This window comes from Coturnix japonica, chromosome 8 (assembly GCF_054131305.1).
Source record: "Coturnix japonica strain WE chromosome 8, WE-NBRP24, whole genome shotgun sequence".
Lineage (NCBI taxonomy): Eukaryota > Metazoa > Chordata > Aves > Galliformes > Phasianidae > Coturnix > Coturnix japonica.
Window position 1 is genome coordinate 18397677 of NC_140670.1, and position 27741 is coordinate 18425417.

At 41.3% G+C, this 27741-nt stretch overlaps 3 protein-coding genes across 4 annotated transcripts; all 3 read right to left on the reverse strand.

Moving 5' to 3' along the window:
- Positions 1-422: 422 nt before the first annotated feature.
- On the reverse strand, positions 423-9650 carry LOC146759966 (uncharacterized). Of its 2 annotated transcripts, none has more exons than XM_085555109.1 (4): positions 7763-9650; positions 7459-7610; positions 6854-6951; positions 423-2281 (listed from the first exon to the last, which is right to left on the reverse strand). In XM_085555109.1, the coding sequence occupies exons 1-3, from the start codon at positions 8006-8008 to the stop codon at positions 6855-6857; spliced, it is 495 nt and encodes a 164-aa protein (XP_085411235.1). In that variant the 5' UTR covers positions 8009-9650; the 3' UTR covers positions 423-2281; position 6854. The 2 variants fall into 2 exon arrangements, with proteins under 2 accessions (XP_085411235.1, XP_085411234.1); XM_085555108.1 differs by lacking the exon at positions 423-2281 and adding an exon at positions 3319-4901.
- Positions 3319-9650, reverse strand: CH25H (cholesterol 25-hydroxylase). The gene has a single exon (XM_085555106.1). The coding sequence runs from the start codon at positions 4663-4665 to the stop codon at positions 3883-3885; it is 783 nt and encodes a 260-aa protein (XP_085411232.1). The 5' UTR covers positions 4666-9650; the 3' UTR covers positions 3319-3882.
- Positions 9347-22941, reverse strand: LOC107315868 (putative lysosomal acid lipase/cholesteryl ester hydrolase). The gene is made up of 9 exons (XM_015866743.3): positions 22585-22941; positions 21425-21545; positions 17903-18101; positions 17440-17549; positions 16783-16919; positions 15168-15314; positions 13722-13793; positions 12093-12164; positions 9347-11276 (listed from the first exon to the last, which is right to left on the reverse strand). The coding sequence occupies exons 1-9, from the start codon at positions 22687-22689 to the stop codon at positions 11043-11045; spliced, it is 1197 nt and encodes a 398-aa protein (XP_015722229.2). The 5' UTR covers positions 22690-22941; the 3' UTR covers positions 9347-11042.
- Between the last annotated feature and the right edge of the window lie 4800 nt (positions 22942-27741).

The window sequence follows — 27741 nt, forward strand, 5'->3', positions numbered from 1 at the left end:
AGTCTTAAATGCAGATCATATGCATATGTGATAGTAGGCTCACACTAATCAGTCTCTCAGCTGCAGAGGGAGCTCTTAAGAGAGCCTTTCTGTTTAAACTCATGACTGATTTTTCAGAAGAAGGCCCATAATTGCTTAAAAAAGTAGTGCATGGATATAAATATACAGGTAAAAATGAAAGCCTAACTGTGGATGAAAGAATGAGTAAAATTGCTAAGTCTGCTCATGTAAAACCACACCAAAGAGTTAGGTGCTGCTTCCAATAACATTGAGGGCAGTGTATGATGATTTCACATCCTATAATTGATATTTTTTCCAAAATCTCTATAGAGACAGAATAGTCTGATATTGTCACAGTTGTCAGATAACACATTAGATTAATTGATCCTCTTAAAGACACAGATCATTCTTCACATCATAAAAAATCATCCCCGCAAGCTGTACACTGTGTTGTTTTTCTCTGTAAGGTACTTGTATTTTCAGTAGAAAAATAGGTCAAAATAATAAGTGAGAAGTTTGGAGCTCTTCAAATCTATAAAATCAAACAAAGAGTTCAATATTTAATTACGTGCCACTTTTCATCTACAAATAAAAATGCACATAAGGTCTTATTACATTTATGTTCATCAAATAGGATTTTAGGAGACATAAAGCAGGCAATAGCAGCATAAAAGGCCTCATTTTACAGCTTCTAAGATCTGTGCAAACATCCACTATCTGCTAACAAATCACAAGAGACAGCTAAGCTTCCAGTAGGTTAGGTAGGAAGTCCATGGCACATCATGCCATGTTATAAAGAGGAAGGAAGCTAGAAGAATTTTGGAACAGAAGACTGAAAGTTGGTTTTGGTGGTGTGACATAAAGTCTTACAAGGCAGTGTTACAATGTTCCACATGTCTGATGAAAACTTGCGGTAAGACTATGGGGAAATGCAAATACAGGACGTAACATCTGTAAAATCCTGTTCTAAAATCCCAGCCATCAAGACAGAAAACGTGCTGTGCTCTCACATTTGGTGAAACAGAATATGCTGAATTTTCAATGAAAACAGGATAAAAACCAGCTTTTATTTCCTTTGTCTTTTTGTCTCCAGTCTATGCTTTTGTTTATATTTTGCTTTTCATTAAACTGCATAAACCTGATGTCACATGTTTGCCTGGCTCTTCTGCTCACAATTTTCTCTCATATGTACATCTAGAGTTATATTATAGTGCACTGTTGCAGAATGTGCTTCAAAATACCCCCAGTATGCAAGCTAACCCAACCTTTTGAGATTTAAAGCTTTTATTACCTACAGAGCATTAAAGAAACAGGGACAAGGTGTGCTAAGAACATCTCATGATGACACATTTCTAATACAGAATGTAGATAAGCCATACTTGGAAAATTTTCATATGACAACTATTTTATTTGTGTTCCAAGCTCATGCAATAAAGAGTCTTTAAAACAAGATTCCAGGTCTGATTGGCAAGACGTTCAGAACTGATATAATCTGGGGTAAATTTCCATGTTTGATGAAATGCATTGTTGGCAAACAGTTGGGATGTGAGGAACAAAGAAGAAGGTGGAACTCTCATGAAGTGGGTCATCTCTTTGTATTGTCATTTTCAGACTCCTTCCTGCTGTCAGTGCTGAATGTGACTCTCTCCCAACTTAATAAGTGCAATCCCAGTTTTGTCTGATAGGTCTCCTTCTCTAGCATTAAAGTACTTGTTATACCAACTGTTAAGCTTTACACACACAAATCAAAAGTGTAATAATCCTTATGAGTGCAACTACAACTTTTCTCGTGGCATTTTCTCTTGGCTTCTTATAAAGACATAACAAATTCAGCCTTAAATTTGCTTAGAGTCAATGGTACATAAAACAGGCTATTAAAGTGCCTAGTTACACATATGCTTGTATTATATGGCATAACCCATTAAAACCACAGAGCATCCCCACCAGATGTTCAGTATTTGCTGAGCTGAGTTAGATGGGATTTCTAGAACTGAGGGGTAGCTTTGGAATACCTCAAAATGGCCTCAAAGCGGCTAAGCAGCTCAAAGAAATGAGAGAGTGCATTTTGCCTCCTTCCTTTTAAAAAAACAACAAAACAAAACCAAAAAGCCAGTTTACTTTTCTTTGTAGCACACCCCAAAACACTTACAATTATAATAATCGGAAAGATTTGGAATTTGTTCCTTCAGCTGAATGAACTCATAACAAAATTCCAGTTCTGTAATCATTTTAGAACTCCATTTTTGCTCTCAGGATGCTATTTTGTGTCATGCTTTAACCACTGAAAAAAAAAAAAAAAAAAAAAAAAAGTGTTGCATTCCTGTGATATCCAAAGAGTACAGGCAGTTACAAAGTAATGACTGCAGCATTTCATACTATTTATGAAGAAGTTCATCAATATTGTTTCATGTTATCTAAAAAATACAGAGTGTCCAAAAGTACTGCTCCCCCTAAACACTCACAGAGTGGGAATTACTAAACGCTCTTCGTTCTCCTGGACAAACAGCCTCTGTAAGGTCACAAAACCCTCTGGGCTGTCCAGAATGACAAATACATTTCTGGGTGATGATGCGCAGGCATTCAGTACACACTCCCTACATTATTTGCACTTTCTATTTTCCTATCACTTTCTTGGGCAGTTTATTAGCAATACATGATATGTTATCAGCATTAAAATGGGATACAGCAGACATGGGGAACCCATGTGGATTCTGCTAAAGTAAGCACAGAAGATCTACTTATATCTTCATGTAGGTCCTTTATTTTTTTCAGTGGGATTCCTGTGAGACTTCATGGCTACTGTTTTACATAGAACTGTTCCTCCATCAACATGCAGCCACATCGCCGTACTTTAGGATCCTCCAAGTTTTGACTGTATTCCCCTGAAATCTAAATGAAATATCCCTCTACTTTGCAGAAGATCTCTTTATACTCCTTGTAATTATTTTAAGTGCTAGTACTCATTAACTGGTGTCTTTATGAAGGACCAGTGCAGGGAATGTTCCTGTTCATTAAGGGGCTGCTTAATGTTCTGCTCTCACACTGTGAATTTAGTGAAAATAATTCAAGCTTCCCCAAGACATAGTAATGACATTTCACCCCGACTGCTAAAATGCATTATTCAATATTCAAACTTTACTTAAACATAACACAATTCTGAAGAAGAAAAAGAAAAGCATTTAGTTCACTTCTGAAATAAACTAACAATATCTTGAGCAGAAAACCCTATCTCTGAAACGAAATTAAACTACACCGATGAAAAAGGAGTCACATATGTTCATAATACGAACTGAAGAATGAATAACTTGAAACAGAAGATAATTTTAAAGGAAGGACCATATTTATTTCCTGTTAAAAAAAGAAAAAACATATAGATTTAAAACACAAATGTCAAAATTATTGCACAGTCAGCAAACTAGTACTGATTGCCTGGCAGCATTTTTTTTACAACATCATTGTGCAATAACATGTTCTGGCAGGTTCAACTCCACAAAATCCATGCTGTGTACCTTCCCTGTTTACATCATAAATCATCTTACAGCAATAAGATATTTTTTCTGGTGTATGTATAAAACATCATACAGTAAAACAATAAATGCTTTATGAAAGCTGGAAAGAAGAGAGAATGTCTCTTAACACTTCCCTTACATTTTGACTCAGACTCAAGTAACAGATATTTACTATCTCTTATGCAGTCATTTGGCATAGGAAGTTCCAAGTATACAAACAAAAAAATATATATATTAAAAGGATTTGTTATAAATAGTCATAGATTTTATAAGTAGCTTCAAATATACAATCTTCTGTATAGCTTTGAAAAGCCAATGTCCCAGTATAGATTATAAACAAAAAACTCATCCACAGGCAAATAGGCAAACATTCTTAATTAGGATGTGACTCTGTGTATGTCCCAAAGAGTCTGTCCCAGTGGGTGAAGTAAGGAGCATAGTTTGACTTGAATTTCAGATGATGGAGATCATGATGTGGTGCTCCTCCATACCAACCAAAAGGCACAAGTCGGTGAGTTGACCACGGCAGGTCATATCCTGAATGGTCCTCCACTGACAACCAGATGTTGACAAGGAAGAAAATCATTTCTGTCAAAGGATGGCATCCGAGGAGGAATGGATTGATGGCAGCAAAGAATCCCAGTGACAGCAGCTCCCATACACTGGAATACTGCGTTGTAAGAGCAAATGTTGATATATGCTTGTGATGCACCTTGTGGATGGTCTTGTAGAGCCAAGGCACTCTGTGATGAAGCAAATGCCACAAGAAATACTCGAAATCAAACAGAAGCAGGCAAACTCCTACTTGCAGCAGGACCTGAGGCAGCTCTGGAGCCATCACCGGTAGATTTGTTGGTTTCCAGTACCAGTGAAGAAATGTCACCGGGAAAATCCACACAACATGGTGATACACGCTCTGAATAAAGCAAGGCACCATCATTCCGAGAGTTGGAGAGCTCTGTGGCTGGATTTTGTATTTTCTCAAGTTTGGCAGCCTAGTGCTTAAAAAGTCCAGTGCAATATATGGAAGACAGAAAGCCATGTAAGCTGTAAAAGAAAACAACACTGGAAAAAACGGTGACTTGATTAATGTCTCTTGTGCTCTGACAAAGTCCCAAAGAAATTGGAGGCACAGCCTATCCAGCTGTCTCTCCATTGTGCAGCTGAGCAGCGCTCTGTCTGGCACGCTGCAGTTTGTGCCGATTGCAGTCTGAGGCTCCGTAAATCCTGTATGCTTTTATCAAGGCTGCTCAGCAGATGGCTCCGCCCAGAAACTCCTTATTTAGCTTGGCTTTAAGGAGGAAGTTTCCTTCCTGTATAGAAGTGGTGTAATGCATTACAATCTCAGAACAGAATTAGCTGGTCAGGTAATCGCTGGAGCTCCACAAAAGACTTGCATAGTAGGAAAAGTAAATTGAAACGTAGAATGTTAACAGTAGAAGGGGGTAAAAATATTTTCCACTCCACTTACTGCATACACTTGAAAAACTGCTGCCTTTTACTCATTGTATCAGCCTTTGCTACACTTTTGCCTTTTTAAGTGAGGAAACATAGTTGATTATTGATTTTTTTCTGTGACTGCTACAAAGATGCATATATACCTAAACTCCAGATCTGACCCCTGGATGTTTGGTGGTTCATGGAGATAAATCATAGCTACTACATTCAGATAGGAAGCATAGTGTAAATCTTGGAGTGCTTCAGCTTAACTTGTTTTGTACCCAAGCGATGATTAAGATGTGTGCCAACAGGCTAATTCAGACACATCCTAATCATTCCTCGGGTATAAAACAGGCTAAGCTGAAACCACATAAGATCTACTCTATGCTTCCAGCCTGAATAGAAGTAGCTGTGATTTATCTCCATCTATTTTTGAAGTCATGTTCTCCTTTAACCACTTCACAAGGCAAAATCCACTTGAATTGACCTGAGGCTATATATATATATATATAATCTTAGTTACTGGTAAGCATTTAAGGAATATGATATGAAATTCATCCTTGTGCCAAGTAGGGTACAAGGAAACCATTTTTGACATAAGTATCACAGTAACTTAATGTAAATGAAAGATCCACTGGTTAGACCAGTGTTCTCTAAAGGATCTTCCTTTGATCACAGGCAAGCACTGAGCAGAAAAAAAGCTAGCGGATTTGAATCTCAGCATTTCAAATTTGCTGAAAGTATTTCAGTGGTAAAAGACAGGAGTTCTTGATTCTACACTACCAGATCGCTTCTTTTGTGCTTCTTGAAAGTGGCAAACAAAGCTTTGAATACTTAGGGAAACAGAATTTGCCACCAGTTTCCTATGAACTCACCTCTTTGTAGACACAGCACTTATTCTAATATTGGAAATGAGCTCAGCTTCCTGGATGACTTTATTAGCTTGTTCAGGTGATTTTGGATTTTTACAGACATAAATGAGAGAGTTTCCTAACTTCTTAATTATAAGAATAATGAGTTAGTGGTGAGCTTTTCTGATCTACACATGGATGCTTCTTAATTTTTAGTTGGTCTTCAGCTTCAGCTATTTCATCTTCAAGAGCGTCTGCTCTTAAGTAAATACAAATTGTGATCCCTCCTTAGACTTCCAGTTTACTGAAACAGTAACATTATTATCACTTGTGCTATTATTCTGTCAATCAGAAGTTTTACATTGGAGACAGCTCTGGTACAACCTTCAAAAACCTTATCTGTTGCATACACTTTTTAGAAATAGATTCAGATTTTCTGCTGATGTGAGACTGTGCTGTTGAATTCAATTAATTCAGGCTGTTGGATGTGGGGAAACTGAAACCCTGTGAGATACACCAATTGGATGGATGAGGACCTATATCCAAGAGATTTGTTTCAGTCCTGAAAGTATGTTTTAAACTGACCTCCTTTTCACAGTAAGAACATGAAAAATGCATTTGTAACCCAATCACTGTGTAAGATGCAACATTTTCTTCTGATACATTCTGTTGATTTATGTAGTTACAATCAGAAATGAAGCCTCCCAGGTGCAATATATGATTCTTCATTATATTAGAGTTATGCAAGGACTGATTCTTCTCTATAATATATTCCAAATCTGTCAAAAGGGAAATCGAGGGAAATTGATTAACTGCCCTAAAGACACTGTTCCAACTAATTCTCAATAGCTATATGAATTCTCATGAAGCTGTAGGACCAATTATGCCTATCAGCTAAAACTTAAAGAACTGGCATTTTGCCTGCAGATTATGTCATAGGAAAATATTCCTTAATCCCTTAAGGAACAATAACAGAATTTCACAGCCTTCTTCCTAGTACATCCTGCAACATAAAGCATAATAAGCGAGCTGAGTGCTGCAAGCACAGCTTACCTCAGCGACAACCTGCAGCTCCGAGGCAGACAAAACCACCGCCGCTGTGCCCCATCTGCTGGCGCTCAGGAGGATGAACTCTGCTGTTAAGTTGCACCCTGCTGGGAGTTAATTCAGGCTCAGGAAAGCGGATCACCATGCATCAGAGACAGCTAATCTTTCTTCTCCAGAAACCCATTTCAAGTTCCTTTACTTTGCCATCAAAAAGCATTTATTTCTCATGTTTTCCTTCCTGCGACTTAGGTTTCCTTGTCAACACAAGGTGAAGAAAAGACGAAGCATACACAAATCCATTCCATACATAATTCAACAATACGGCCCTGACTTTTTTATGCTCAGCTCACCACACTGCCAAACTTCCCCATGTGTTACAGGACTCCAAACGAGTCTCTTAAAAAGCCAAGACTGCTGCTCTGGAGTTAGGTTGAAGGGCACATAGCTTGGAATGAGGCCCCGCAAAGGGTCTTAAATAGATTCCACATGAGCACAAGACACAGAAACCCACCCCTGGCCTCGCAGTGAGGTACAAGCCATGAGGTAAACAGCAGGACACAAACAAGTGGTTAGGAAAGCAAGAAAAAGTTAGGAAGAAGGGAAAGCAGTACCTGTATGCTGAAACCAATCTCACAACAGCAGAGGCAAAACCTCCTCTTCCTCCCACCGGCCTCCTGCTCTCTCTCTCTGGGCAGACAGATGGTTGCTGTACCAGAACAGAGCCACAGCCCGATGCAGCTAAGTCTGCTGGCACAGGCAGGTGCTGCAGAGCATAGAGGAAAAACTTAGGACAGTTAAAGAAAAGCAGGCGAGTAACTGGAGCAAACGATGCTAAAGGCTTTCCCTTCTCTCACTTTAAAACAGCAAACCAAGCTGGAATCACAGCCAAGCTGAGGCCTTCGCACATGGACTCACCTCGCTGCAGGAGTCCGGTTCGAGGAGTCCGTCCCACCCTCTGCCCGCCTGGCACCCCCGGGCCGGGCCGGGCCGGCTCTGCTCGGCGCTGCGAGGGATGCGGCGGCCGCGCTGAGCAACGGCGCCACCGTGCGGAGTGTTCAGCCAGGAGCTGCCGGCTGGAACGGCTCCAGCCTGGGGAAACGCTGCTGGGAGCAAAACGCACCGCTCCAAAGGGGACGACAACGTCACCAAGGTGGGAGGCATAGGGCTCTGTCACAGATGTGGCAGGTTGGGTGGAAAAGATGGGCTTTGCATATTTACGTCTTTTTCAACCTATAGACTCCTTATGTTTTGGTATACTGAGACTCAAATCCCTCCTGCGCCTATTTCTCTCCTGTTTGGATGAAAAATCTTCAGCCTAAGGGCAGCCTGCTTTTCTTAACAGAACAAAGATGTTTTCCTAATCCGACTATTTCCATACCAACATTCCAACCCCTCTGTGCCCATCTTTGCTGCAGATCAGGGAGTCAGCCCAGGACTGCATGCAGCTCACATGCAGGCAGGTCAGTGAGTCTGACGATGCATTAGCTGCTCAGGGACTGCTGTCTCCAGCTTTCTGCCATGGTTGGCTCACATCACCAAATCCCAGTGGAAGGCCATCTATGTTCCCTGTCAGTACACTTTGTATTATTCAAAGCTTACATTTAAACCGATGTTCAGCATACTGTAAGAGAAAGATGGTCTATAGAACAGGTATCAAATATGCAAAATCTGCTATGAAAAACGCAGCATTCAGTATTGCTCCTTATTAGATCAAAAGCCTCACTCTTCTCCAGTCCATTCAGCACGTGTTATCTTGCACATCCCTTTCCACTGACGATGCCTCTCCAACTTTGTCTCATGAAATGCTTGTAACAAGCAGGTCAGGGACAGCACAGCAGCTCCCAGTTTCCACAGACATCCCTGCTCCAGCGAAGGACAGGACATCTATAATGGCTTTGTGTAAAGCTTCCGTTATTCTGGTTTTATTTCCAGGCACACAAGAGTTTTAACAAGTGCCAAAGCATTGTTAAATTTAATATTTAATATGCCCTGCTATCCTGACTGCACATCTACTGTATTCAGGGTGGACAGAAAGGTATGACCTGAGCTTATTTATTACTGAAGCTGGGCTTTCACATCAAATTCACCAAGAAAAAAATATCAGTTCCCTGTTGTATAATGAGGTTACGTGCTGTTTATGAGATTAGCAGACACTCAGTTAAGCAATCTAATTGCCCAAGGTTTAAGAATGTGATACAAGGAGCCTTCCACCACGCCAGTGTTTTGAAAGAAACTCTTAACCTGCAGGCTTAGAGAATGACAAAGCAGTTGAACAGTTATTTATAGTTTGTGCTTTATCTAAAAGTCTCAGAAACAGCCCTTTACATTTAGGCAAAGCTTCTCTGATGACACAAGTAAAATGGAAGTTGGCTATTTTACTTTTTTACTGTACTTCTTTTATGGATGAATAGTTGTGAGAATAGACTTAGCTCTCTGGCACAAAGGTTCACACACATTCATGAAACAAGAAGAAGGGAAACAGATCACATCACTCCAAACTCTGAGCAGGTCTCTCACATTTATTGAGATATCTCAAGTTTAATGAACATCACACTCATGGCTCTTGCCATCATACCATCAGAGCTGCAGTTAGTCAATTGGGATTCCCATGGTCTTCCTTCCAGCACATCAATGTGAAGCAAACGTAGCTGCTACAAATACGAAGCAAACTTAAAGGTCCTCCTAGGAATCACAACTGAAATACCACAAACCACTTTTTTTCCTTAAACAAAGCCTGAGGACTCCCTGAGACTGAATTAGGAGTAAAAAACAGAACAAACCCTAATTTATGACTCATATTCTTGTGTGGATTCCTTTTTCCAATTAGGAAAAAAAAAAGGGGGGGGGAGGGGCGGCCACCTCAATTTAAAGTGTACTATTTTCTATGCCATACACAAAAGGCGATTCTTTCTCTTTGGATTACAGAGATCTGGAACAAACTCTAACTATGTAACTATGGCACAGATATTCCCATCTGGACTGAGGTAACTGACTCTGGAGATGGTTCCCACATCTCCATTAGGCATGAAATTCAGGAGTCAAAGTTCCCTGCATAGTCAATGCAAAGAGCAAGGCACCTATACCAGAGACAACTATAGCCCCAAAGTCAGACCCCTGAAGCAAACGTGAATTCTCTACCCCTACTGAATGGGGGTCCCATTTTAAAGTAGAAACAGACAAATGGAAATTGACATAAATACTGCCAGGCTTCACCAGCATACTTTACAGTTCCTGAACACAATGGTGGCAAGCACCACGCAACCAGCTAAAAAGTAAACAGACCTTCAAAGCAGCAGATGATTAAGGAGAAGAGTCCATGCAAACTAAGTTGCTCAACACATAGAATTAATGCATTGGCCCTTCCCTGAAGTGTAGTAGCCAGGAGGAAGAAGAGTTTTCTAGTGGTCAGTGCAAATAAAATACAAATGTTTTACGTCATTCTCCTAGTAAGTCACAACCTATTCACAAAGATAAAAGTGGTATTTCTTTTATTCCTTTTCACTGCTTCTTCTGTCCCAAGAATTAGCAAGGGCAAGTAACAGTCCTTATCCATAGCTATTATGTGGAACACGGAAAGCTTCAGTGATGCTGTTTGATTAGTGCATTTGTCTTGATTTCCAATCGACAGTGGTGATCTTCTATGACTTCAAGACAATTCTTCTTGGCAATACTGGAAGTCATCTGATATAGCTAGCTTCTGAATAATGGTTAAAATAACAAACAGGAAGTCACTAAGTGCTTTTTGAAGTACCAGCATCAGATGGGGTTACTGCAATACAAGGAGTACTTCTGCAATGTACTCAGAAATAGCAATGCAGTAAGAAGTGGCAGTGTTTTACACAGAGCTAAACACTTCTAAATTCTCAAGCATCTCTAGTGCTCAGTGGACTACTTTGTCTTTCAGACGTCACTGCCTCTGTACACACAATATGTGCGCAGAGTTACACTGCTTGTTTTTTCGTTTTTGGTCTTGTGCCACTGTGTGCAAAATCAGCAGGTTAGAATGAAGATTATTGCAGGAGAGAAAAATAATACTGAGGGAAAAAAAATAATCAAATATGAATCCCATTCAGTAGTCATTGCTGGCATTTTAAAAACACAACATAAATAAGCAACGTAGCATTACTGCCAGGAAAGCAAATGCTCCAGAAAGGTGAATTTTTGGTGCACTAATACTCTGAAATACCATGCTGGTTTACAGATACTTCCTCATCATGTTAATCATTTCATTATACATGCGGTGAGGTGCATCAAGGCCCCAGATGAAATCCAAGTGTTCCCATTCTGGAATGTGTTTGTGATAAACCAAGTTTGTGATCTGAGTGAGCAGCACGGCGACATCCTTTGGGTCTGCCAGTAAGTCCTGCCCACCAGTCCATACAGCAGTTGGTACAGTCATCTCTTTTACTTTATAGAAAGGTGGAGTAGACTGAGGGACAAAAGAACAGAAACAAAAGCATTAGAAAGAACAAGTCTCTAGGGCGGTTCTAAACTGCAATGTAATACACTAGTAACTATAAAGATGTGCCAGATTGACTTTCACTTTTGGACAGTCAGAGGTGCAGATGGAAACCTGAGATTATATTATGCACGGCAGTAAAAACTTAGCTTGGAGAGCCTGCAAGCCAGGAGGGTTATACTGAAGTATTCTCAGACTTCTCACTGCACACACTTCATTCAGGAATTTCTAACTCCAGTAAAACACCAGAAGTGATACCTCTTAATATATAATTAATCAAGTATAATACTGAAGTATTTTCCAGTCACTAAAATGACAAGGGGCAAAATATTTTTAGTCCTACACATAGCAATTTAGAAACAAACACAGGTGAAGATTAAGAAGCTGAGGATAAGCAATACACATGAATTTACAGCATGTCCCTTCTTGTGAGAAGGGGACTGGGATTTCACGATGTAGGCAGAACCTTAAATAAATGTTAACAAAAGGATGATCTTCAAGAAACACTGTGCCACCACAACTTCATATCTGAGCATGGACTCCATAGTGATTCAAGACTACATCCATAGTGATTCAGGCTCTATGGCTCTGTGCTGCCTGACTGTGGTTTCTCTTTTTTTTTTTTTTCCTTTTGGCAGGGGCTTGTGTTTTATTTTTTTTATTTTTGAAAAGGCACATCTCAAGTCTGGCTACTAAGCAGCATAAATGCAGCACCTTGAGTAAGTGCCCAAAGACTTGTTCTTGTGACACTCAAAGATTATAAAGAGAGCCATGAAAGGTATCTACCTGGTTGTAGTGAGCCATATTTGCAGCCTTGCTCCCCCAGTCATAAGCTTTGAGTTCCCCAGATTTCACAGCCTAGAAGCAAACAAACATTCACACACACATTGAAAATGCAAAAAACTTTGATCAAAGGGATTACATTAAAAAATAAATAAATAAATAAACTATCTGCTGGAGCACTGGCAAAGCAAATCACACACAAGACACTGAAATGCCAAGTAGTAACAAGGACAAGGATCACAGCTTTGCCTCACGTCTTTGGAGTTAGAAACATTAAGATTCTATACCAATAGACCACAGACTGCCATAACAACAGTAGGAAAGACTAAAGAAAATAGTTTTTAGTATCCAAAGCCAGGATGCGACAACTTTATGTTTGCTTCTTAAACAGCTGCATAGTTGTCTAAATGTTCCAGGACTGCTCCAGAAGTAATGTCTCCTATTTTATTATTTTGACCCACAGTGTCAGAGTCAGATGTTGGTAAGGCAGCAGAGATTGAACCCTTCCTGCAGTATTCTATCTCTGTTTGTTGCCGAGAGACAGACGGCAGCAGAGGGGCAGGCTGACACAATGGCATCCAAAGCAAAGATATATCACTGAATTCCTCCATGCAGAAAAAAAAATGGCACCTATTGATATTCCTTTTCTGAATGTTTTTGGAGGCCAAACAGCAGATGTGAACACAGCGAGGCAGCAGGTGGCAGATTTCAGCAGTGATGGCAACAGTGCGTCACCTCCACTGGCACAAACACTTACAAATGCAATATACAGGCTCTTGTTCACTGCTGGCAAAAATGCATAGCTAATAGTGGTGACTATGTCAGAAAACATCTGAGAATTTGCTCTATCAAATAGTATTATTTTACTCTTACATCTGTTGTAGTTTCCATGGAAATAAATAGAAGGCATTACTTTCAAAGCAATCTATATGAATACAGTAGTGAACCTTTATTATGGAGTCTACTCTTATTTAACACCATTTCCCCTCTCTGGAAAAAGAAAAAAAAACATTCACAAAATTTCCTTCCATTCAACCACTGCGTACAGTGCAACAGATCACTTGTGAATGGATGAAAAAGTCCAGCTACAAGATCAAACACAGCAATGATCACTGCTTCTACAACAGTCTCCTCCTGTTTGCCAGCATGTATCTGGGCCTGCTGAGTAGCACAGCAGCATCATAGGCATGAAGTAACCATGCACTGAGGTGAAGTTCAAAATATACTAATAACACATAAAATAAAACCAAACAATGTAGTTGAATAGAAAGCCTGCTGTTTTTCCCTGGTTAAAAATGGAACTTATAGTCAAAACAAGGCTTGCTGAAAGGCAAGCAAATATTTGTTACAGCATCTCCCTGGGTTAAGTCATTCCACTTGTGTTGTCTATTGGCCTGAACTGCTTAATATCAGCATGCCTTAATTGAAATAGGGAAGAGGGTTAGTCACCATAAGGTCAATATCAAAGCAGCTGCAGTGAACAGCTACTGTTCAGATCATAAGAAGTTTCAGAATTTCATCAAGGCTATGCTACATACATACTTAAAAATTTTATTACACTGAAATATCACGGGTGTCAGTATCCCATAGACAAGCTACAGTCATGGGCAATTTACATTCTGAAAAGTTTACCTGGCTCCAGTGGATCATGTTTTGTACAGATGTCCCCGCAGGGCAATGTGATGAGTACACATCCACACGGCTCTGCAACAAGAGAGTTAACACAACTTACTTTTCACAGCACACAAAAGTTCTACCTATTATTGCTTCTGGAACAACTAACACAAAATTAACAATTCATCTTGAAAGTACTCTTACAAAAAATAAAAATAAAAATCACTTAACAGCACGATACAAACAGGCAAGGTAAAAGTTTCATATTTATTGCAATTAACTGTGTAACTTATATCTCATTTTTAAATGTAATAACGACTTACCTAATTGTTGTATAGTTAGAGCACCTTTTAAAAACTGCTAGAATTGTAAGAGTTGGAAACACACTAAATACTTACACAGACCTTCAGAGAAAATCAGTTACTCTCCTTCTAAATGAGTAACTGTCAAGTAACAATGTCTCAAACCTTCATACACCTGAAGTTTAAAAGTTCAATATATCCAGGGGAAACTAAGTATCCTGGAATTAAATATATATATATTTCTCACCATTAACTCTGTATGTCTTGGACAAGGAAATATCAAAAAACTGCACCCTTGTGTTGACATACAAAGTGCATTTTCACACATGGTGAGTGGTGACAAAAGCTAAACTAATTCCATCTCACTTTAAAGCCACCCTCCTATGGATGGGTAATCTGATACCAGCTTCCACTGATTTCAAGGACATAGAAGCATTAACACAGAAGCATGTTGTTAACTAGACAGGATGGAAATTTTCACTCAGATGGTTATTAGGTGCTGGCCAGAAAGGCTGTGGATGCCCCATCCGTGGAGGTGTTCAAGACCAGGTTGGATGGGGGGGCCCTGGGCAGCCTGATCTAGTGACTGGCCTGATTTAGTGGTTGGCAACACCACCCATAGCAGGGGGACTGGAACTAGATGCTCTTTGAAGTCCCTTCCAACCTAAGCCATCCTATGAACAAGCTTTTATGTAACGAAAAGTTATACAGACAAGCTCCATGCAACTAGGACCAGAGATTAAGTCATCAGCAGGGATGGACATTGGCCCCAGAGAAACAACTGCACATGTACATCAAGAGACCAGAAAATTTCAATAGTTTCACTGAAAGTGGTAGAAAATAACATCTTTATTCCTCTCTTCTTTCAAAAATGAATGACAGTCCTGGTCCATCACATTCACTTCTTTTACCAAAAGATCTAAAAGATCCAAAAGATCTAAAATAATTTATTCTAGCTTCTCAGTACCTTCTTTAAAAAAAAATAATTCTATCCATTCCAACTGGACAATTACATCTACACCAAGGAAATACATTCATTTGCACTGTGCATAACAAGGGCATTATTTTTTTAATTACAGGTAAAGAACAACTGGTACAGTGATACACTCGATACTGTGTTGAGTTTGCAATAACTTCACTACTAAAAGACATAAAAACATACCATATTCAAGTTCCTCTCATTAAAGCCACACAGAAGGAAGAATAAATTGCCACAAAGGTCATCAAGTATCCTGTGGGTGCAAACATGGGTAGCAAGCCACTTCAGCCAAAAATTCTGAGGAAGAAATTGCTTCTTTCCAAACAAGTTCTACAAAACAAACACAGCACAGGCATGTAACTGAACTGAATCACCTGGTTTTAGTTCTAATACTAAAAAAAATCTTTAAGGTAATTATTTCCATTTGCAAAAGTAAGGAAAAGTGCAAAAAGTTTGCAAGTTTGCAAAAAACCAAACAACCAAGAACAAAAAACTCACCTACCTCCTTATCAACCTTGTTTACAGTCCTATGGGAAGGTCAGGGATAGTGCTTCTGCTACACGATGCAGTTAATTACCACCCACAAAACATACGTGGTATCTGGGACAATGATGCAATTGCAAATCTAATTTCAAATTCAATTCGTGTTTAAATTCCATATTTTACAGGAGTACTATAGAGTTTCTTGTCATACAGGAGTACTATAGTTTTCTTGTCATTGTACTATAGAGTTTCTTGTCATCATTTAAGGCAAAGCTGCGCCTGCTAATGTGAAACAGCCTTGTACTTACATGGCTTGAAGAGAGGAATTTGCAAGAAAAATAAGTTGCATGAGCTGTTGTGGCTACTTCCTCTTGTTAGTATTTTTAAAACTTCCAACATTTTAAACTGGCCCACTCACTTCCTCAGAAAGTGATACAGCATTTTTAAGAATGTGACTGATGTACAGGTTTGTGGCTCTCATGTATTTGTGCAATCAAGTTGTTATTTTTTTGCAAGGCACTGTGAGAGTCATGCACAACACGAGCATCTGCACAAGGCACTGATCAGCTACTCCTCCTCAAACAAAGTTCATCACAATATGCCACATTTATGTTAACTGCTTTTAAGTGCTGAGAGCAAATAATGCATACAAACATGCAGTAAACCAGAACAAGGGTTTATCTCCAAGGACAAGCAGGTCTGCATGGGAATCGCCACAGGTGGTATAAAGAAATGTGATCATTAAAAATGACACACAAAGGTGTTCACAATGTTTGACTCCAGGCGCTGACTGCAGCCTGCCAGTCTGCCTACATTCCCTTTGCTGTTAATGGTGAAAGGTAATCTCCAGAAGATGACTCAACATCTAAATAAAGCTGCTGTGCATCATCACCCTCTGATGGACCTTCCTCCTATACTTAATAGTTATTGTGAAATAAATCTGTTAAAGTTCATGACAAATCAAGAAGTACACTATATAAAGCTACCACATGATTCTTCTTAAAGAAGAACTATTATGTTATTACTTAAGCCTAAATTCCAGACACACGTTACCAAAAACAACCATTATTTTATTCCATCTATGATGTTGTACTTGTAAGTTGCATCTTAACACTGATACAAACCGTCTCATTAGACAGCAGTAAAACCAGAGCAGTCACTACTGACTTGCATAGCATTACTGTGGAAAAACCAGCCTGGTGTTCCTGTGGAACCAGCTAATCTCTAATCCACAGCTATTAACATTCTTCGTTACACTGGTTTTAGCCAGAGGCACTCTTCCTTAGCCTTAAAATATGAACATGCAAAAACAAACCTTGATAAGCAGATCAGGAAACGCTCCCAGCTTTGTCAGAGGGCTGGTGGCAAACTTGACTGTAGCTACTGGTGCCAAGGCAAAGAACATTTTTATTTTCTTGGCCAGCTTTGGCAAAGTTGAAAAAGCAATGAAAGCTGCAAACAATAAGAGAATAATTAACTAGCATCATCGCTGAATCACAACAGACAAGAATTTTATGTGGATTTTCTAAGATGTGTGCGAAAGCTTTTAGATCAATAGTGTGACTGTTAAGATCACAAGGATTTCTTATCTTCTGAAAATAAGAAGTTTGTGTGTCTTTTTATTTGCAGGTCTTAAAGCACTTGATGCAGGCCTTCCATACAGTAAATATCCTGGAAATGGCAGATTTATTCTACATTGTCTAACTATTCCACATTATTACATGTGGCTTGTCAAGATACATATTTCAGTAGGAATTGTACTGAATCTGTGACTTCAGCTTCTCATTTCAACAGCTTCATACTTTAAGTAAGAATGGAAACATTAATCTTTTTCTTCTTAACAATGAATACTTCAGAAAGCAGTCAAAAAACAGAAGCTACAGATTTTTAAAGTCTTTTCCTTTTTAACATCATTAAACTATACACATAGAACTTGACATGCATTTTCTACTGAATGCATCTTCTCACATACCCATGGTGGTGCCCTGTGAATGGCCAACATAAAATACTTGTTCCTGGCCAGTTTTCTTCAAAATGAAGTCCACAGAAGCTGGAATATCATACTTAGCCATCTCATCAAAGCTACAAAGCAAAGACAAAAATAATCAGTGTGATAGTTGCATAGAGCTTTATTGTACTGAAGACCAGCTATCTAGACATAAGTAAGAGCTTCCTTTGGATGAAACTACACTCCAATGCTTTCATCGTACCAAGTACTGCTGAAAGTAATTACTGTCCTACTGACCATCTATGAAATCTGTCTCAGGACACAACACTGATCATAAAGCTTCCCTTTATTACCTCTACATATGTGACAGGGCACAAACAAAGAAAGCATCTTGTGCATTCACACCACAACTGAAATGGGGTGACATGAAAAGACAGAAGCCTGCTCACCAACAGCACACATAGTTTGTCTACAAAGATGAGGATACCTGAAAATCCAGAATTCTTCTTGCTTCACTGTGAAGTGTATATGTTTCCTGGACCAGGTGTTCCCTCTGCTGTTTCCCAGCCATACATCATAGCCAGCATCTGCCAGCATAAAGCCAAGGCTGTTGTAATCCAAGTTTGTGATCCAGTTGCTGCCATCAGCAAGCAAACCATGCTGCAGAAACACAGCAGGCCTTGGACCTGAAAAACAAAGCATTTATCATAGACTTGCAACTCCATCTTAATAGGAAGCTAAGGAAAATTCAGGTGAGTGACTGAAAGTCTGCTTCAGTTTTGTACTCTGAATATTCCATCTCTGAAGATTAGCAGTACCAATATTAGCCCCATCCAGTACCTTTTTGTTACCAAAGCTCTTGGCATAATCCAAAGAACAATATGGGTAGATAAGGTAGTTTAAGTTTCAAAGGCCTTTCTTGCCTTAATGTAAGTAGCTAAAGCACCACAGAGAACATCCACATGAAATTTAGGAAACGTCTCTCCTGACATTCCTACCCCAGAACAGGAAATGATACCTTTATTCCTGCTTTAATAACTGAAATCTGAGACATGGTAATTTTATTTCGATGCCAGAAATTACTCAGGAATTTACTTCCTCCAATGATACATCATTCTACTCCAATACCAAGTTCACACAGTACTTTCACCATTGATAAAGTGGACTTAGATCTTTCAGCAAAAACAGTCACAACCAGGCTGTGTCCATAAGGGTTTACTATGAGTTCCATAAATCCAAATCAGCAGCATTTCTCCCCCACAGCAGCCTTTATGTCTGGGAAGAGGGAACTTTCTAGTGCCTGTTTTTCACATTTCATTTAAAAAATATAAATATTGTGACATGGTGCCCATGCAAAATAAGCAAATCTCCAGCAATGCCAAACAAGCACTCAGGACAGTACAATCCCACATTAATGTTTCCTGTACTGTAGTAATAGCTCATCTCTTTCTGTGTGCAGGATTTTCAAGCCTCACACTAAATTTTTTTTCAGTAATGACCAATTCTAGCTTTGTATTTTCTTTCCTTTCATTAAACTCAGATAAACAAATTTATTTATTTATTTATTTTTTAATTCCATGAACATAGAAAGAGGGAAGCTGTTTGAATCCTTCAATGCTTCAATTCTGTCCTCCTGTTAACCACAAGCTTCTGAACTTCTGCCAGTTCCGTTTTCACTTCCCAAAGCACATGACTTGTGCAATCACAGGACAAACTGAGTTGGACAATAGTAATTTTTAATCACCCTTGGTCCTAAAAACCCAAAAAGGGGAATAAGGAGGGTAGAAGCTTAAAAATACCTTTTCCTATACATAACGCTTTGTTCTAATCACACACAATCCCAATTCTAACTGGAAGATACACTTAGAAATATAATCCCTCTTACATTCTTTTAGTTCCACATCAACAACTCCCTTCAGTAAAACAATTAAAACTTCAGTAAACCTATATGTGGCCTAAATAAAGTTACTGAAAATATAAATCTGTCCAAAAGAAAGAAGAAGAACTTATTTCAATGCCATTCTCACCAGTGCAATCGCATTGCACAGATTTTTAGTTACAACTAAAAATGAAAATCATTGACTTTGTTTTTTATGCTCTCCATTTGTTTCCCCCACCCCACCCCCTTTTTTTAGGCCATGGAACTGTAGGTTTTGTTCCAAAACATCATGTGATCCATAACTCCAAGGGATCCTATTCACATTAAGCAGGTATTGCAAAAGAATTATGGCATATATAAGCTAAGTCAGCAGTAACACATCATTGGTATCTTTCTGGGAAAAGATACCAAGTCTATAAAAACTTAAGATCAACATGAACTTTGAGATCTTCATTCTTCTAAGAGATCGTACTTCCCCAAATGTGCTCAGTAATCCTTGTTTTTAAAATTAAAGCACTTTGCAAAACATGAACTTGGGGTCGAGGGTGTGGCAGGGGGAATGTGGAGAATTCCCACAAGTCAGGAAACTTCTGTTTGCTTATGTCATAGATGAAAGATCAAAATCAACATGTTTCAGGCAGCTTTTTCCTGGGGTTTCTCTGAAACTTAAGTACAAAAGCACCTGCCAGGTTTGACTGGCCTCACCCACACACTGTCTTTACACACCAACCTTATGGTGCAAAAACCCCAACTCCTGTGGAACCAGCAAGTGAGGCTGCTGCTTCGCCTTCAGAAGAGGAGAAGCATTTCTCAGTCTTGTTTGCACCCACAGCTTTGGCAATCAATCATTCATTACATAAATGCCACATTTTTCTTTTTAACCTCTCACTGCACGTTTTTTTCAGTCTCAAAGGTTCTGAACTAGCCATTAGGATAGATGAAGTCTATATGCAAACTAGCTGCTTTTGTATACATGCAGTTGTCAGTACGACCATTTCTAAGGGGTGGTGGTATAACTGGAACCAAATTCAGTGACTGCTATTCAGACACACTTATTTCTTAATGCAGTGCAAGACAACAATCCAAAGGACATTCATCTCTCTTCCTACACACACATTTCTCTCATTTTTAGAGCATTCTATCATTCAGTCACTGCAAAAACCTTAGCTCATATTGTTTCCATAAGTCGCAGCTTACACTCCATTTCTACACCTGATCACCCCCTGCACTCCTTCCATGGCTTTAAGCAATCTTATGAACTGTAAGGATTACTGTGAAAGAGCAGCCTGGTGGTTTATGCCAATCACCTTCCCCATCAAATCACCTCAATAAAACCAGCTGGTCTGAGCTCACTGCTGCCAATAACCTGTTACATATGCTGATTTGCAGCATATTTTAAATGTATTCTACTCAACATGCTTTGAAGTGATTTTCCCTCATTATAATACCCACCAATTTAAGCAGCTGTGTATACAAAATGACACCACAACAGCAGGACTCGTTCTAGCCTGTAACTTGCTGTAAAGGCAGCTTCAGAGGTTAGAATGAACTAAACGATTCTTCGCCCTATGCCCCAGAAATCAGGAAGTAATTATTTAGTGAAGTTTCCAATGGGAACTCTCATAGCTCAGTTGTATTTCGCAAGAAGAGGTATATAAGTTGTGCCTACTTCCAAAAATGTTCAGGCACTTTGAACAAAATTCTTTTTTACATATTTTTTTTTTTCAGTATGGTTTGAAACAATGCTACAGTCAAACTCTTTTCAAGACACTAAATTCATTTTAAAAACTGTCTTAGCCCTATTTTCTCCCTACCAGAAGATTCAGGCCTTTCAGACCCTCAAGAACCAAACGACAAAGGCATTGCATTAATGTCACTAAATGGAAATGCCAGAAAAAGGCAGGTTTCTAACTCCTTCACCCTCCCCTCGCTGAAGTCACTCTGCACACAGCTAAGCCTTTCTGGCCATGACATTCACCAGTCACAGACTGTAACTCCACAGGTTACAGTCTGTAATCTTCTTCTGGATGACTATAGGAGAAGCTCTATCAATTCATTTATTTATTTGTAAAGTGTAGAACTTTTCCGTGCCTTACCATTTTTTTTTTTCCAAGCAGAAATAAATCTTACCTTTGCTCTGTCCCAGATCTTTTCTTCCATATGGAATTCTGTTAACAGAAAGAATGTACCCATCTTCTGTTATCACTTCATACTCCTCACTGGGGTAGCCCCTGAACATAATAATTTGACTCTGAAGAAAGAGAAGAAATCAGCTTGGAGTCAGACTGCCAGCCTGCTTCATTCATTAACATGCTCAGAGTACTCCAGGCTCCTTCCCAACAGCAAGCTGAAATTACAGGACGCGGTAGGAGTGTGCCATAGCCATTCCTCCACCCTCCACGGACAGGTTTCTTCTAAGCCCTACGCCAGGCAGGAGCCTGCCAGAGTACAAGCATTAACCCAGGGACTTCAGAGGACTTGTCTGCCTATCCCCATCCACTGTCACACCTTTGTTAAAGCGCAAAAGAAGACTGCAGCATTGAAAATGGGGTTCTGGTAACAGGGCAAAGCTCTGGGACAGAAACAGCAGGCAAAAAGTGACATTTCAAACTTGGACATTCCCTGATTCCAGGATTCTCTCTCAAGAAAAGTAGTATCTTCCAAAAACAAACGAGCACAGCCAACACCTGGTACCACAGCGGCATGCGGAGGATGAAAAGGAAGGAAAACGCCTGCGTGGGCACTGCCACAGGTGCTGCAGGGCAATGTCACAACACTGAACCTAGAGTTCATGCAGTGCTTGGACACCAGGTTTGATTTTGGGAGGTGCTGCGTGGAGCCAGGAGCAGCAGACTCCTCATGGGACACTTTCAACCAGGGGGAATCTACATAAGTTCATGTCACTTTGGAAGGGAAGGACAGAACAGGAAGGCAAGCAGCTGTCGCTGCAGCCGCAGCAGGACGGCACTAACAACACGTACATTTTGTAAGCACGCTATTTTCTAGCAATTAAGCAGAGAAGTGGCAAAACGCACACAGCTGGCTCAGAAGTCACAGGAGAGAGATCGACTGCCGGCATCAGGGGACCAAGCAGGACTCGAAGGAGCGGTGCGGGACACCGGGGCCAGCAGCAGCAGGGGCCACCATCCCGGAACGACACGGCACAACGCACCTCCGAGCTCACACTGCCGCCCTTCAGAGGCTGCAGCCACAGCACCGATGCCGGCCCGGTTCTCCTCCTCGCTACAACCCGCCCCGCCCCAGCGCCGTTCCCCCGCCCCGCAGCTCACGATGTTCATGTTCGTCTCGGGGTCCACGTTCCTTCTCCCGACGGCGAACGCTCCCTGAATGACGACGCTGTACAGCAACACGGCGGCAGGCAGCAGGCCCCGCATCCTGCCGGGCTGGGGGAGGCCCGGCGGCTCGCAGGGCTCGAGGAAGCAGCTCTGAGGCGGCTGTGCAAGAAAGCGGCCCGCTGCCGGCTTATGTTCCTCCTCCGCCGAGCCCCGTACCGGCACGGCACCGCGTGACACGGCGGGGGCGGGCGCCCGCTGACAGGACGAGGACGGGGCTGCGCAGCCCCGAGCGGCTGAAGGCGTGAGGCCGGGCCAGGCGTGTCCCGCGGCCCTCCCGCCTCCCCCCGGTCCGGGAGCCGCCACGGGAGGAGGGCGCGGGGCCGGCGGCGGCGCTCGGACCACGCGACGCGGCCTATCGCGGCCCGAGGGGCGGGGGCCATCCCTACCCACCGCCCCTCGCCGGCTGCGCGGCCTTAGGCAGCGTGATTCAGCGCTTCTCCAACCCCCCTTATCCCCGAAGTCGCTTTTTAAAAGCTTTTTAGACTGAAATTGCACCAGTGCCCCCGCAGCACCCCGTGAATGTGCAGGTTTCTGCCCCGATGACTCCTCAGCCCAACCGCAGTCCCATCTGCACCCACGGGCACTCCGTGGCTATTCCTGAGGGCATTGCACCCAGCACCGTTATCCTCACACAAAGAAAAGACCATCGTCATTGAGCACAATCTAAATATGTCAAATCTAATACAAGCAGGCTTGAATTACATGCAGGTACACAGTTCCAGCAGCTTGCTGCGAGCCTGCTCCGTCCTGGTGCTCTGAGGCAATGAGCTGGCAGCACATGTAACATCTGTCATGTCCCAGAGCAGCACCTGTGGTCAAGTGGCGTGTGGCCGTGCTTGCAATACTTGGACCGCATACAGCCCTGAAGTACAAACAATTCACATCACTTGCACATAGTAATATCCTTGGGATAGTACTGAAACCTGAAATAAAATACATTGTAGTAGAGCAGTCATGTCAGGAAAGCGTTTCTGTTTATTCAGAGTGGTAAGATTGTCGTTGATGTTTTCAATTTCAGAAGTGCCACGTAGGGGGGCTGTGATGTGGGCCTGGCGCAGGACAAACCAAACACAGAGTTAACTCACTGCCAGCACCATGCTTTGAGAGTAGTCCTACAACTTTCCATGAGAAGGGATGAAATTCTTCCACCCAGCAAACTGATAAGTGTCTCATTTTCAGTTAATGAGGTTAAAGCTCAGCTCAGGCTTGGAGGTATCGTGAGCTGCAGTACAGTACAGGCTGCAGTGTACATACATGGGATTTAAGGCTGAGGTAATCGTTACCTCCTGTACAACATGGTGTGTTTCAATTTCTGTCTCCCCCAAGAGGGGCACCTTTGGGTAAAATCCATGTTCAGAAGCAGCGCACCACAAAATATGGGGAGTCTCAAGTGCTCTTTTAAAAAGTCTGTAATCCTTTCTTTCATCTTTCTCAGCAATGAACATGGTAAGACCACACATGAGCTGCATTTAGGAAAAGACGCCAGAAGAAAAGAGCTATCTTGGGCACTTCAGCACCATTGCATCCACTAGTTTTGACACACAGAGGAGTCCTGGACACTCAGTGAAAGTGGCACCTTTCTGTTCTTGGATTGAATTTCACAGGATCACATTTTATTTTCAGAAGTTGGGTAACTGAAGTAATGCTCAGCTGTGTATGTGGGGTTTCAAGAAGAGTAATTACAGGGTTCTTTTCTCCTCAGAGGAAAACACAAATTACAAAATACCAACAATGCTGTTCTCAAGCATAGTAATTAGATGCTAACTAGGTTTAATGGAAACTAGATATTTAAATGATCCAATTATTTGCAATGGCATGGTTTCTTTACATTGTTTCAGTAAAGGAAACAGCATTTCAGACCATTATTTGGCTGAGCTAATGTCACTGGGAGAGAATCCCTTGTCAGCATGTATGAGCTCCGAGGAACTGTACAGGCATGAGTTTTCTCTCTAAAATGCATAGATATTTTTGAAGTCATTCCCTTTTCTTCTATATGTACACAACAGTCAAGTAAGTAAAGCTTTTGTGTTACATATGAAGGCAGTTGTTTCTGTTTATTTCTTCATGTGCTTTCCACGAATCTCTTACATTTGCTACTAATGGCCATATTATATTTGTATGTCAACACTGACACATGGACTAGATTTTCCAAAAGTACTTTTAAAATCAAACAAGAATGCTTCAGCAAGGTTTCCCAAATTAACAAGGAGATGATATAATTGCTAATTAGATCTCAGTCCTCCTCTCTAACTTGGTTTATCTATGTTTTCTTCTGCTTTATCACCATCTTATTTGCACCTCCTCAAATTCCAGATAAGCCTCCAAGCTCAGGCTCTTTCCCACTAACCTGCTTAATGCTGAAGATACCATGACTGACAGCTGCTGCAGGAAGATACATCTCCAGGACAAGCGCACCAAGGCTCTTGCTTATGGAGGGGATTTCTGCCCCTTCTCCTGAAGGCTGCTCCTCTGAGCCTTAAGATTAGCAGCTTTGGGCTGACTGTACCTCATCAGCCACTGGAGTCCTTTCTTGGGCATACACTGTTGAAAGTGGTGGCTTCTTTCTCTCCACAGAATTTGCTTTGGATCACTTTTATAGGTTTGCTAACATGTTTTTAGACCTCTTTCTTTCTTCTGCAGCTTTTGGTTATGTCTGCATTTACTGTGTCACACTATTTACACATGTCAATTACTATTTATTTCATTACTTCGTTACCATTTAGTCTAGGCAGGCCTGCTTTTTTGCCTAATTACAAATGGGTTGTTAACATCCACAGGACTCCAGCACCAATATTGAGCCCCATCTCTTTCTGGCCATGCAGCTGTGTAACACAGTATTGCTCTCATTAAAGCAGCTTTGCACTGTGTTTGCATGGCCTGAGGGCTGGGGCGTGTCATGCCTGCTCTGCTGGAGCTCATCTCCACCCGTTCAAATCTTGCTTGGCTTGGTACAACTGTGACAGCAATTGCCTCAATACACCAGGTGTCTGTGTCTGATTTGCTCAGCATTTGTTTATCTTTGTGGTGTAAAACTGTAATTTGTCAGGAGGAGCAGCAGCAAGCAGTTGCTTCAGGTAGTGCAAGTCATTGGGGACAACTAATACAATGACAGCATGGAGCAGTGTAGGGCTGGTTGGATAGCAGAGCCCTCAGGAAGCAGCGGCAGAGGATATAGCATAGAGGAGGGCAAGCAAAGGATGATGCTACATGGATGTATGTGTAAAACACAACACTGGTAAAATAGAAGCCTAATTCATGGGGTAAAACCATACATAGATTCATCAGCAAAGGCAGGAGGGGAACGACCCCAAGACCCCGCCTATGTATGATAACCAGGTCAAGCTATACTAACCTGAAATACTCTCCTTATCATAGATGCCTTTGCATTTGAGCAAAGTCAATGCTTTGAGCTGTTAGCAGCTGTTGCCATGGGCTCCGTAACACAATTTAGTGCATGGCACAAAGCCAAGATGAAAACAGTGCAGAGTGATTCATGAGTTTCTGTTCTCCATCTGGCAGCTTTTGCAGCTCCTTGCAGATTCAGAGAGAAAGCTTGCTTTCACTTCCTCTTTCTCTCATCATCATGTGAGAGCTGGTGGAACAGAAAACAAACACAAAGTACTGAACCAGAAATGGAGGGCAGAGCACAGCTAAGTTCTGGGAAACCTGAGTGCAAGGTGCAGGGGGAAAAAGGGGTGGGTGAACACAGAGCGTGCAGAAAGGGAAGGAAGGGCTGAAAGGAGAAGAGATGGAGGAAGGGTTTGCCTTCAGAGATCCATCTAATCGTATCACTCATGACTTGCCAGCTTAGTTCTGTAACTTAGTATAACAGATAGTGGCTCTTGGGAAATACAAACAGTACACTTTCAAAACACTGCTGTTAAGGTACATGTTTTGGTCTAAAACAAGCATCATAAGGTGTAACAGTGTCAGTCACTCATACAGCAACAAGATGATTGAACTGCCAGTGCCCTGGTAGCCAGCACAAATGCTCCAAAGAGAGTGCACCTCACACCTCAGCTCTCACTCAAAGGCTCTTTCATAATACAAGCCAAAGCGAACCGGAACCTAACAGTGTGCTCAGTCATGCCTGTGGTTAACCAATGTCTGCTGACCAAACGTAGAGAGATTTGTCCTAGCTTTCTAGCAGCCAGCTTTTACTCTTTCAAAGGTGGCCCTACATAGGGAAAAGTGAGGGAGGGGGAGGAGAAGAGGGATGAGGAACACATTAGTGCTCAAAGCTGCTGAAAGCGACCGTAAGGTTGAAGCCAGGAACCTGTGATTACCTACAGTGTTGATCTTGGCTGTGGTGGAAAAATGGCACATTAGGGGATCCCACTACCATCTGCAATCCTGAAGTTTCTTGCATCAGCGTTGTTTCCCTCCAGATCCTCCTGAAGGTGGCAGGGAAGTGCTCAGAGAATGGCTCATGAAGGTTCCCAAGGCCTGACTTGCACATCCCTGCTCCCCTCCATGCTCTGCCACCTGAGCCCTTTGCCTCTTTGCTGCCTCTCTTTTCCTGCAGAAACAAACAAACAAACAGACAAACAAAACAAAAAAAAAACAGTAAGAAAAAGGTGAGCTTGAAATTTTGCTGAGTCAGGCTCAGTCTTTATCATAGTGAGGCACAGTGATGCAAGAAATCAATGTCTTGTGCTCTGTCTCCTGTGTGCTTTGGAGGATTGCACCCGACTGTTACCACCCAGGGGAATATTTGTGCAAGCATAGCTTTGCAGTGCTCACCCTGTGTGTGGTGGATGAGGAGGAATGCTGCTGGCCAAGGCACTAGTGGAGACAACTGGGTCAATTCTAAAATATCAGAAGTCATGCAGGCAGGGCAAAAGGCCCAGGGATCTTCTTCTAGAGCTTAGGGAGAAAAAGAAAGTGCATGGCCATTGGACATGAGTTTAGGCAAAATGGGAATATTACAGAGTCTGTTTGCCACGGGAGGGAGAAAATGATGGTTGTCAAAGCTCAGTTAGAAGCTGTAAGGGAACAACAAAAGAGCTTCTTCAGATACATTCACAGCAAACAGGACCAGAGATAAATTGTTTCATAGCTTGATAAAGACAGACACCTCAGAAATAGGAT